The sequence below is a fragment of the Macaca thibetana genome, chromosome 20 (assembly GCF_024542745.1).
Source record: "Macaca thibetana thibetana isolate TM-01 chromosome 20, ASM2454274v1, whole genome shotgun sequence".
Classification (NCBI taxonomy): Eukaryota; Metazoa; Chordata; class Mammalia; order Primates; family Cercopithecidae; genus Macaca; species Macaca thibetana.
The window spans coordinates 38,653,470-38,665,790 of NC_065597.1; the positions used below are offsets into that span (position 1 = coordinate 38,653,470).

Sequence of the window (12,321 nt, forward strand, 5' to 3'; positions counted from 1 at the left end):
AACCCATCAGTCCCATCATGGGGGCCCCATCCTGATGACCTTATCTAATCCTAATTACTTTCCAAAGGCCTACCTCCAATCGACATAGGAATTTGAGGAACACAGTCAAACCATAGCATTGATTTTTTTAAAAATGATCAACTTTTGTTATTATTTTCTCTATTGTTTTTCTATTCTCTGTTTAATTACTGTTCAACTCTTTATTGTGTCCTTACTTTGGCTTGTTTTGTGTTTAGATTGATCTTCTTTTTGTAGTTTCTTAAGGTGGAAAGTCAGGTTGATTTGAGACTTTTTTCCTTAACATAGATTTCCCACTGTGCACTGCTTTGGTTGCATCTCATGTTTTGCAATGTTGTTTTAATTCTTCTCAAGATGTTTTCTAATTTCCACTGAGATTTCTTCTTTGACCCACTTGTTATTCAAGAGTACATTGTTTAATTTCCACATAATTGTGAATTTCTAAGCTTCATTATTGAATTCTAATTTTATTCTATTGTGCTTGGAAAACATACTTTGTACGATTCAACCTTTTACATTTCAGATTTGTTTTATGGTCTTTCATATGGTCCATCCTAAAAAATGTTCCATGTGCTTTAGAAAAATGTCTGTTCCTTTCTTATTAAGTGGAATGCTTAATAGATGTCTTTTAGGTTTAGGTGGTTTAAGTGTTGTTCAAGTCTTCTGTTTTCTTGTTGACATTTTGCCTAGTTGCTCTATCCATTATTGAAAGTTATGTTATCCATTATATAAAGGATATATTGAAGTCTCCAACTATTCTTGTTTTATTGTATATTTCTTCTTTCAACTGTGTTAGTTTTTGCTTCATGAATTGTGCAGCTTTGTTGTTAGGTACATATATGTTTATAATTGTGATATTTTCCTGGTAGATTGGCCTTTTCTGTCATTATAAAATGTTTATTTCTAGCAATTTTCTTTTGTTTTAAAGTCTGTTTATCTGGTATTAGTAAAGTCAGTTTTCTTATATCTACTGTTTGCATAATATGCAAAACAGGAAAAAAATGCCTGGGATATATCATGCATATATATGATATACATGAGCTGAATAATTCATAATGTATATTTAAATTAATTATAAATGCAGGCATCCTACATATCCTGTTCGCTTTGCTGTTGAGGTATAAAATAGAACAATCTTACTGGTTCTAAGACTCAAACACAACTATTTCCTGCCTAAATATTTAATGAAAGAGTCATAATATATGCAAATATTTAACTACAAACACCTTATTAATAGCCCCAAACTGAAATATATCTAAATGTTTAATAATTGGGTATTAAATTATAAGACATCTATATATTGGATTATTAGAAAGCCCTTAATAATGTGGAAGATTTTTCAATGACATGGAAAGATAGTCATGATATAGTCAATGAAAAAAGTAGGTTACAAATAGTATGTACGGTATAACTCCATTGTTATTAAAATATATATTATATATATATGCAAAGAAAAATTACCCAAAAGTTAATGATTATCTCTGAATTTCAGCATTATGGGGGTTTTACTTTGTGCTTCCCCTCTCCCCTTGGATTTTTTATAATATGCATGTCTTTTTTTTAGCTAAGAAAAAAGAACAGTAAGTTAATTTTAAAGATCAAAATGTAATTTATGCCTATTAATTTGGCAAAGATTATTTAAAAAGACAATACACAGCATTGGTAAAGATTTGGGAGTAAGTGGGCATGCAAAAAATGTATGCTTCTAATGTTAGTATAAATAGCTACTAGTAGCTTCATTATAAACCTGGCAACATAAGCTGAAATCCTTAAAAACAGAGAAGTATTTTCAGTTCTAGGAATTAAGCAAATTATTTAGGGATGGATGCAAAAATGTCTACATAAACCCAAATGTCCATTTTAAAGTAATGATTAAATAAATTACATCTGTATGATTTAATACTGTGTATTAAAAATTACATTGCAGGATTCTTATTTGACATAGGTCAGTATGTTAAAGGCAGTGCACCAAGTTTTTTTTCCTTCTTTTTCAAAGCCTACAGCAGGTAGAAATTATGTAGCATGAAACATTGAGTTAATATGTAAAAGCTATCAGTTTCCTAGGGCTGCCCTGACAAATTACCACAAACTAGGTGACTTAAAACAACGGAAATTTATTCTTACAGTTCAGGTTAGAAACCAAATCAAGGTGTTGGCAAGATTGGTTCTTTCTGGAAGCTATGGAGAATGCTTCTTACCTCTCTCCTAGCTTCCGGTGGTTGCTGGCAATCCTTGGTGTTCCCTAGTTGTAGGAACATCCCTCTGGTCTCCTTTATCACAAAGCTGCCTTCCCAGTGTTTCTGAGTATCTTCTGCTCTTCTAAGGACACTAGTCATTGGATTTAGGGCCCACCCTAATCCAGCATGACTACAACTAATTACATTTACCAAGACCCGATTTCCAAAGTAAGGCCACATTCTGAGGTTCTAGGTTGACATTAGTTTCTAAATGACACTACTCAACCCACTACATGTAAATAACATAGATATACAGAAGATTGAATATATTACTGACAATGTTTATCTCTGGGTAGTTTTAGTTTATGGATGATTTAAATATTTTTGTGCTTTTCTGAATTTTAAAATAAATAACTTATGTAGAGATTAGGTTCTAAGTTTATTGTATAAAGTGAATATTATGTGTAGTCAAAAATCATACTTGGCTGGGTGTGGTGGCTCATGCCTGTAATCCCAGCACTTTGGGAGGCCGAGATGGGTGGACTGCTTGAGCCCAGGAGTTTGAGATCAGCCTGGGGAACATGGCAAAACCCCATCTCTACAAAAAATAGAAAAATTAGCTGGCTGTGGTGATGCATGCTGTATTCTCAGCTACTCAGGAGGCTGAGGTGGGAGGATTGCTTGAGACCAACAGGTCAAGGATGCAGTGGGCTGTGATCGCACCACTGCACTCCACCCTAGGTGAGGCAGAGCAAGACCGTGTCTTTAAAAAAAAAAAAAAAACCACTCTTTTCTCTCACATAGCTCACAAAACACAGAATACATCATTTTATACATTGTATCTCTTCTCAAAAACATCCAACATAGGCAATTCTTCCTCCAACACTGGAACAGACTACTGTTCCTCTGGGTGAGTACTAGTATGAAGCAGTTGGTTTGTGTTTATATGTTATGTTGTACAAAAATGAAGAAAAGGTTTTCTAAACATTAAAGTGTAGTTGAATGTGTTCAGGTTAAATAAGTATGAGACTCCACTGTTTTAGTTTTGTAAATAAGAGGAAAAACTATTTTCTTTAATGTTTACAAAGGACACTACCAACAATGGCAATGAGTTAGGAAACACTCTTAAGACTAAGGGAAAAAAATAATTATTGATTTCCAAAATGGACTTCTTTAAAGAGGTGAGGTATCTCTCTGAGTATTTCTGAATTTTTTAAAAGTCCAAAAACTTAAGAAAATAATACTTAATGTTCAGCATGAGGTTGAGATTGGGCTGCAAAATTGAGGTTTAATAATTTGAATGCCCAAGAAGCAGCTTTTTCTTTTTTTGCAACCACCAATATCAACAATGAACAATATTAATAAAATTAAATCAAAATGAAAAATTGACAGCATTTAAGATACTGTGGATAAAATTATAGCCAATTTTTGTTTTAAAAATTCTTCCAAGGTACATTTTCCTTTTAAAGATTTACAACTATGGTGTCTTTCATAACTGGAATAAGATAAATTCTATATAAAATTCAATTTTAAAAAGTATTCTCATGTACAGAGGCTGACATCATGGGTAGTCAAAGAATATGTTTAATAAAAAATAATTAAACTTCCATTTGCTCTATAGAACATCATAGAAAGTAATTTAATAAATTACAAATGACTTTTTAAGACGTTTGCTCAACTACAGAAAGCAAATTTAGACTACACAAAACACAACTGGTAAATATTGCAAATGTCCAAAAGAAAGATTGGACTAAGACTTGAATCATAAAACCTGAAACAAGGTCTATAAATACAAGGCAATAACAGCTATAATTCCTTTAGTAACTACCAACACATACTTGGATATCCTTTCAACTGCAACTTTAGTATTATGTAATTCTACTGATTTTTTTTTTTTCCTTATAACCCTTAACTTTACACAACCATATTTGCATGTGTTTTCTTAGCTGATAGCTGGACAACTTTTCCCCAATGAATATTAAATAGAAGTGTCTTGAAACCTAAGAGAATGTTTAAAGTTATGTTAGACTTAATGCTTTGAAAACTGTAATTGCCTTATTACATAGAAAGAGAATCACTAGGATGTTAACCAAATTTATTTGACCATAATTAGGAAAATACTTTCTCTCATAAATTTGATATAAATTAGATTTTAGTGACAAGATCTAGAGATTTTTTTTTTCCTTTTTTTTTTTTTTTTAATTGGGGAAAGGAAGGAATAAAGATCATGTGGGTAGAATTAGAGGGAGGAAGGGAAATGTGGTTGGTGTTGAAATACTCCACCGGCAAACTAAGTTAACTGTGTTTGAAAAACTTTGGCTATCTCATAGGTGTATTCTAGTTAAACAAAAGTGCAATACTGCAAAGGGAAGATACTAAATATGTAATATATCATTTTCATGATGAAGAATTACTACCCACTTCTCCTGGATGGGCATTATAGAGACTATTGCTAAGACATTGCATAAAGGACTATCAATTCAAAGTACTATTTTGGGAAAATACAAAATCAATACAATCCCAATGGAACTTATATAATTTTGTAAATACATATAACACTGTCTCTCTAATAAGGGGTTATTTTACATACAGAAACATAATTTACTGGTAAAGGTCTTGGAAAACCTGATACAATTGCTTAACTCATGACAAAGCAACAGTTCTATCAAAACATACTGAAAGTATTTTTTCTGCAGGAGAGAACTGGGATACTTTTTCCCCCTAAATTTACGCCCTTGCAGACTTTACCACTAACTTATTTGAGTACCAGAAAAATGCTAACATATATCTCTCCTTAGAATGTCAATATTTTTATGTCCAATTCAGTACTAATTGTTTTAAATATGTATGATATATGAAGGTGAACCTGGACCTCTACCTTGTCAGAATAATAGCAGCTTTAGCAGGAGAAATTGTATCACAAATCAAATATCAGACAAATTTTACATGGTAAAGGATTCTATGAAATTGAACAGAAGCCTTGGGCTTCACTTTTGTGGTTTGTAGGTATAACTTGTACATCTTTTTGAGATTATTCAAAGTGCATTTTCAAAATGGGCAACTCAGTATATTTAATATAAACTGATAACCCAACACTGATTCTGGGCAACATTTAGTCTGCTTACACCTAGAAACTCAAAATGAATTTAGACTATCTGCATATTACTTTACCACTATTATCTGTTAATTCTGGAATATTTCCATGACATAAAACACAAATAGAAATCTACACAAAGAAAGCAAACAAACAATTTCTTTTACATGAAGTATGCTGTGTTGAAAGTTCTTTTCAGTGGCATTTCATGAGTTTGCCTTTTCTGAACCCTGGAAACAGACATTACTCATCTGAGACATGATTATTTCTAATAGGAGGCCAAACTTTGAAAAGTTAAAACTAAGTATGTCTATAGGGTGCCAAAGTCACATGACACATGATTATTTTATGACTTAATTTTACTGATATCTGAATTATGCTCAGCAAAAAGCAAGTCATATTTCTTGCCAGATTAACATGATATATAGGATGTGTTTAAAAAACCCCTGAAAACAAGTATAGAATTAGAAACGAATGTAAACTTCCTAAACTAACTCAGCTGAGGTAACAGGTAGCCAGTTAAATTGGCTGATTGGGAAACTTATTTCTTCTTTAAAACATACTTGTACCTGAATTGGAAACATCAGCAGTGCATCACAACACTAGAGCATTTTCATGTAATTAAAGCAATGGATGGTGATGTAGATTCTACAGCTTTCATGACATTCATTAGCTGCCCAAATTATTGCTGAGTTTTGATCTGTAAATTATAGGTGTCAAGGAGGCTGTAAAACTATATTCAAATTAAATCAGTAATATGCATAAAGTATTCTGTGTTCACTGCAAATATATTAAATATACAACTCTTATTGAGCATAATTTTCATAAAATTAACCCCCAACAAAATTATAATGCCTTTTGTTGTAATTTTACACCTTTATGTATTTGATAGTACATACGAGTTCAGAAACTTATGAATCTTAAGAAATATTACATGCAAAATGTCTCTGAAAGCAGTTTGCACTTCTAAACAAATAACTGAAATGTTCGGTCAGTAAGTTATTGATGCACTCAACACTGGGGTATTTACAATTAACTATTAAAGAAAAAATCCAAAATCAGTTCATATTTTAAGTGCAGAGTCTGGGAATCAGTCTTCATTACTAGAATCTGAATCCTCAGATGACGATGATGTACTATCAGATCCAGATGAAGCATCAGCTTTCTCTGAACCCTCATCTGTGCTGTTTTCATTGAGAGGACTTGGTTCAGTTCCTCCTTTGTCTTCCTGATCTTTAATTCTGGAATCTTCTTCCTTTACTTCTACAGACTTAGACGAGCCTAAGTCACTGTTTTTGTTTTTGTTTTGTACATCAAAAGTATTGGACTGGGACAAAGTTGGAATATGAAGATTAAGGCCTGGAGTGAGAAGCATCCCTGGATAAAGTATATTAGATAGTAATAGTGGGTTAAGAGCTAATGGGTTGGCAGCTGCAGCTGTATTTAATGCAGCAGTAGAGGACGTGGAAGGAGAACTTGACACAGAGTTTTCTCCACCATTCTCTGAACTTTGGCTCTCTGTCCTTTCTTTTTTTCCTTCTGACTCCTTAGAGTCACTTCCCTTTTTGTCTTCTGTCCCAGATTCTGTAGGCTTTGTCAGGAGTCCTCCCATGCCCAATAGATTTGGTAATCCAGCCATTCCTGACAGCAGCATGGGGAACATAGCAGCCATGTTTTTAGCTTCTCCTCCAGAAGAAAGGCCAGTAGGCATTCCCATCAACCCTGCAGTTACTTGCAGTGACTGCAAGTTTTGTAGGTTTTGTTGTAAGGCCTGAAGAGTTGTGAGATCCACACCTGGAAGTAATCCATTGGCTAACAAAGGATTGCCTGAAACACTGGTGGCAGATGCAGCAGCTGCTGCTGCTGCTGTGGCCTTTGCAATTCCACTTTTAGGCCGTCTCCCCCGCCTGCTTACTTCCTCTCTCACCACGGGACCAGTGAGAATACGTTCATACATGCTTTCTGGAAGAAATCCCTGGAAGAAATATATATTCATTAATAATCCCTACATGAGAATAAAATAAAGAGCTATTAGCTTATCATACAAATAACCATGAAAAATAGGCAATTATTTGTAAATTTATTCTGTACTGATATTAAATAATCAATTATAATAGCAATAACCTAATTCTATATAAGTGGTAGCTTCAAACAGCTCTTCCACTTTTCATTTTATCACAGAATAAGTGACTAAAGAGGTCTTTAGCCTTCCTCCATCCTGTAAAACATAAGATTGTAGTATAATTCTAGAAAATATAAGGTTCAAAAAAATTGTTTCATGGTTACTTCCATAACCCTTACATGTTTCACATCATCATTTGTTCTAGAAGACCAAAGAAGTGGCTCCCTTCTAATTGGAAAGAACAATAAAGAAGGAATAGACGAAGTGAAAGGTTAAAGTAAGATGCTTCATATGAATTATTTTGCTGCCACTTTGGGAATAAAGGAGATAGGGCCATGCTCAAAAGGATACTCAAAGGGGGTAAGATCACCTGCAGTAGCACTTGCAGATTGGGAACCATAAAGTCCAGGACAACAGAGAACAATCTATGCTACTTTCATGTAATTCTCCCATGATTTTCTGGGTCCCAGAACTCTTAGAAGTTTTAGGAGTTTAGAATGCCTGGACCAGCACTATCTAATAGAAATATAATGTAAGCCACATAGGTAACTTAAAATTTTATAGGAGCCACATTTAAAATACGCAAAATAGAAATAGGTGACATTAATTTTAGTAACACAGTCTATTTAATAGAACATAATCCAAATATTGTCACTTCAATATGTAATCTATAAAAATTGAGATACTTTACATTCTTTTTTTCCAACAAAGTCTTCAAAATCCAAAACCACTGTGTATTTTACAGTTAATTCACATTTCAAGTGCTCAACAGCCACATGTGCCTATTTGTGGCTACTGAGGGGCTACTGTTTGTGACAGTGCAGTTCTAGATAGTGGTTTAAGACAAGACTCATTTGACTATTGTTTAATTTTGTTTTGAATTGAACCAACTTATTTTTTCTCTTTACAAAGGCATCAGGGTTCATTGCAGAAAACACAACAACAACAAAAAAATCATCCATCAACTCATCATTCAGAGATAACCATGGCTAACATTTCAGTATGTGTTCTATTTTTTCCTTGTGCAATTATACACATTCTATAATTCCCCCCACCTCCCTTTCTGAAACAAAAAAAGTAGAATCACACCGAACTTAGTTTTATAGCCTGCCCTTTCCATTTGGACAGCTGTAAGAATAATATCTATTAATTATTGACCATTAGCATATGTGTAGGCTTTACTATCCCAAGAGCTTAAATACTGCTGCTTTTAATATACTGTGAACTGTTACTCCTTTTAGATGTTCTTCTAAGATCTAATTTATTTTATTTATTTTTTTTTGAGATGGAGTCTTGTCTCTGTTGCCCAAGCTGGAATGCAGTGGTGCGATATTGGCTCACTGCAACCTCTGTCTCCCGGGTTCAAGTGATTGTCCTGCCTCAGCCTCAGGTGGGACTACAGGTGCACACCACCATGCCTGGCTAATTTTTGTATTTTTAGTAGAGACGGGGTTTCTCTGATTTGGCCAGCTGGTCTTGAACTCCTGACCTCAGGTGATCCACCCACCTTGGCCTCCCAAAGTGCTGGAATTATAGGGGTGAGCCACTGTACTAGGCCTAAGATATAATTTTTAAAATAGTTGCCTAGGCTGGGAATGGTGGCTCAGGCCTGTAATCCTAGCACTGTGGGAGGCTGAGGTGGGTGGATCACTTGAGGCCAGGGGTTCAAGACCAGCCTGGCCAACATGGCGAAATACCATCTCTACTAAAAATACAAAAATTAGCCAGGTGTGTTGGTGGCACCTGTTGTCCCAGTTACTTGGGAGGCTGAGGTATAAGAATCACTTGAACCCAGAAGGCAAAGGTTGAAGTGAGCCAAGATTGCGCCACTGCACTCCAGCCTGGGCAACAGAGAGAGATCCTGTCTAAAAAAAAAAAAAAAAAAAAATTGCACAGTTTTCCAGAATCTTAATGAACTATTAGTTTATTCTCAATTATCCTTACATATTTGCTCATATATTTGATTACTCTTTGTGGCATCATTCAAATGGTATCTTAGAGGTTAATGTAAAAACAAATAATTATTTATTGATTCTCTGTTCTAACCTGAGAAGCATCTGAGAAATTTGCAACATGTACTGCAAAATAAAAATTGAGAACTGAAAAATGTTGTCACAAGTTCATGGAATATTTTATTAATTACAATTAATCTAAGATATAATTGAATGGCACCTAATTTGAAAATAATGTATAAGTTAGTATTCATAAAATACTCACAGATTGCTTAACAACATCTCCCCATTCAGGAGCTACTCCATATTCTGAATTTTCTTTTAGGAATCTACATAAATCTTTCAAAGGGGGAGCAAATGCACCTCCAACCTGTAAATTAGAAACAGATTGTTAAATACTAAAACACTATTACACAGAAAACTCTTGCTTGCTTTTATTCTATGCTCTAGAGTTTATTTCCTTAAAATACATATTTTTTGAACCACCTTAGATAATCTTTATGATTATATTAAAAAGAGCCACGGGTTTGTTTGTGTTTTTTTTGTTTTTTGTGGGTTTGGTGTGGTTTGTTTTTTGTTTGGGTTTTTTTTTTTGGTTGTTTTGGGTTGGGGTTTTTTGAATAAAAAGAGCCACCACGACCCATATGGACTACTGATGTAATATATAAATATGTGATAATGTAAATTTTAAATGTTTTAAGTAGAATAACTAGAACAGTAAAATGAATAACTACCATGCTAGACAGGCAATATAGCCTAGTTAAAAGTACACCCTCTAGAGTTAGACTTACCAGCTATGTGAACTTGAGCAAATCAGTAAATCTCTTTCAGCCTCAATTTTCTGATCTGTAAAATGGGGATAACAATAATACTTCCCTCATAGGGTTTTATAAAGATAAAATGAGACAATTCAAGTGCCTTAGCATAATGCTTGTCACATAATAAATATAAGTTATTATATGCCAAGTATTGTGCTAAGTACTTTAAATGTGTAATTTATTTTAGTTCTCACTACCTCCTTTGGAGATAGTATTATTTCTGTTTTTCAAATGAAGGAACTGAGCTTCAGAGAATTTATATAACTTGCCTAAAGTTAGCTAGTACAAGTTAGAGCCAGGATACAAACCTAGGTCTCAAAAACCAATACTGTTATCGATTATATATATATTGATACCCTAAAAGTATAAAATTATACATATCTTTCATATGTGAAGTATGATATAATTAACCAATCATAAGTAAATAATTTGGAAAAAATGTAATGACACTGAGACAAAATAGTATTCTGAAATTTAAATTAAAAACATCACATTTGGAGAAATGATTTTTACCTACCAATTTAATGTCCCTTTAGAGACTAAAGACATTTCTTGAATAATTTCTTCTTCTATACCACTTTGAATGATTAAATACTGTATCTTGATAGGATACAGACAGGGTTTAATATGATCAGTTATATTACCTACAAGTATTTTTTTGTTTTTTGAGACAGAGTCTTACTCTGTCGCTCAGGCTGGAGTGCAGTGGCATGATCTCGGCTCACTGCAACCTCCACCTTTCAAGTTCAAGCAATTATCCTGCCTCAGCCTCCTGAGTAGCTGGGATTATAGGTGCCCACCACCGTGCCTGGCTAATTTTTGTATTTTTAGTAGAGATGGGGTTTCACCATGTTGGACCAGGCTGGTCTTGAACTCCTGACCTCAGGTGATCCACCCACCTTGGCCTTCCAAAGTGCTGTCATTACAGGCCCGAGCACTGCACCCGCCATAAGTATTCTTATATAGTATTTCTTTCTTCTTTTTTTTTAAAGAGACTCACTCACTCACTTTTTTTAAGGTCTCACTCTGTTGCCCAGGCTGGAATGCAGTGGCGTGATCATAGTTCACTGCAGCCTTGAGCTCCTGGGCTCAAGCAATCATCCCTCCTGAGCTTCCTACGGCTGGGACTACAGGTGTGTACCACCACACCCCCAGCTCCTTATATTTATTTATATATTTAAATAAGTATATTTAAATAAGTACATTTAAGGAAATAAGTATATTTACTTAGTCTCTGTAATTCTGTTGTCTTCTCTTTTTTATTATCTCCTTCATTAAGCTTCTACTGAAAATGGAGGCCCTCTCGGGGGTTTATGGGGATTTAGCAGGTAGATTCTTTTCCTTAATAACTCATCAATCCTTAAGCCTGTACCCGAGAGACTCAAGACAATTAGGAACTCTACAAATTAAGGAACATGAACAAACCTCTCATGAAATTACAACAATTAAAAATAAAATTTAGAATGTTTAATATCAAACCTAACAAGTAAAAATTCAAATTGTTTCATTTCCTTAAAATTGGCTAGCCAAACTCATTCATAATATTTAGCAATGTGAATTTTTGGTATAAGATGAAGTAGAAGGATTTGTAACAAAATCTACACAAGCACAAAATTAGGTAACATGCTACTGAAATGTCACCTTGTTCTTTCCTTAAGACATGTATGCTATACTTTAAAATACTAACAAAAGCTGAATACGCTATCTCTACGAAATTGTGGAAAAAATTAACATTAACTTTAAAGAGTTGGTATACCCAACAATATTAAAACTGTTATTTTAAAATAGTTTTCTTCTAATTCCAATATTTCTTATGAGAAATTCAAATTTTTTGGGTATTTTTATCCTAGCAGTGAGTGCATTTAACAGACGGTAAATCAGAACCAGACCTGTGTAAGGTAATTTAGTGTATGAGAAAAATAACGCAATGAGAAATGTGATGTTCTTACACTGACGCCATTTTTTCTTTCCTATTTGTTGCTTGCTCATCGGAATAAAAAAAGTGTGTCAAAGCTATACATATACAAAACGTGTCACAAGTTTCTATTGTTTATTTTGTGAGGTAAAAGAGAAATATATTAATCCAAACATAAAACAAGAAATCTATGTAAGTCTATTTCTGAAAAATCTCCACTCTATC

The 12,321-nt window shown here is 33.9% G+C and overlaps 1 protein-coding gene and 1 pseudogene across 14 annotated transcripts in view; one reads left to right on the forward strand and one right to left on the reverse strand.

Moving 5' to 3' along the window:
• LOC126944990 (26S proteasome regulatory subunit 4-like) overlaps nt 1-12,321 on the forward strand; it is a 1,186,326-nt pseudogene that overhangs the window by 60,373 nt on the left and 1,113,632 nt on the right. The gene's annotated exons all lie outside the window — the stretch shown is intronic.
• CHD9 (chromodomain helicase DNA binding protein 9) overlaps nt 3,762-12,321 on the reverse strand; it is a 275,542-nt gene continuing 266,982 nt past the window's right edge. For 10 of the 13 annotated variants that reach the window (XM_050774874.1, XM_050774871.1, XM_050774868.1 and 7 more), the window contains 2 exons: nt 9,629-9,733; nt 3,762-7,264 (listed from right to left, as the gene is read on the reverse strand). In XM_050774874.1, the coding sequence (XP_050630831.1) occupies nt 6,380-7,264; nt 9,629-9,733 (990 nt within the window). In that variant the 3' untranslated portion in view covers nt 3,762-6,379. Of the gene's footprint in view, nt 7,265-9,628; nt 9,734-9,990; nt 11,548-12,321 lie in introns of those variants that run through there. The other 3 variants (XM_050774876.1, XM_050774875.1, XM_050774877.1) reach the window with 3 other exon arrangements.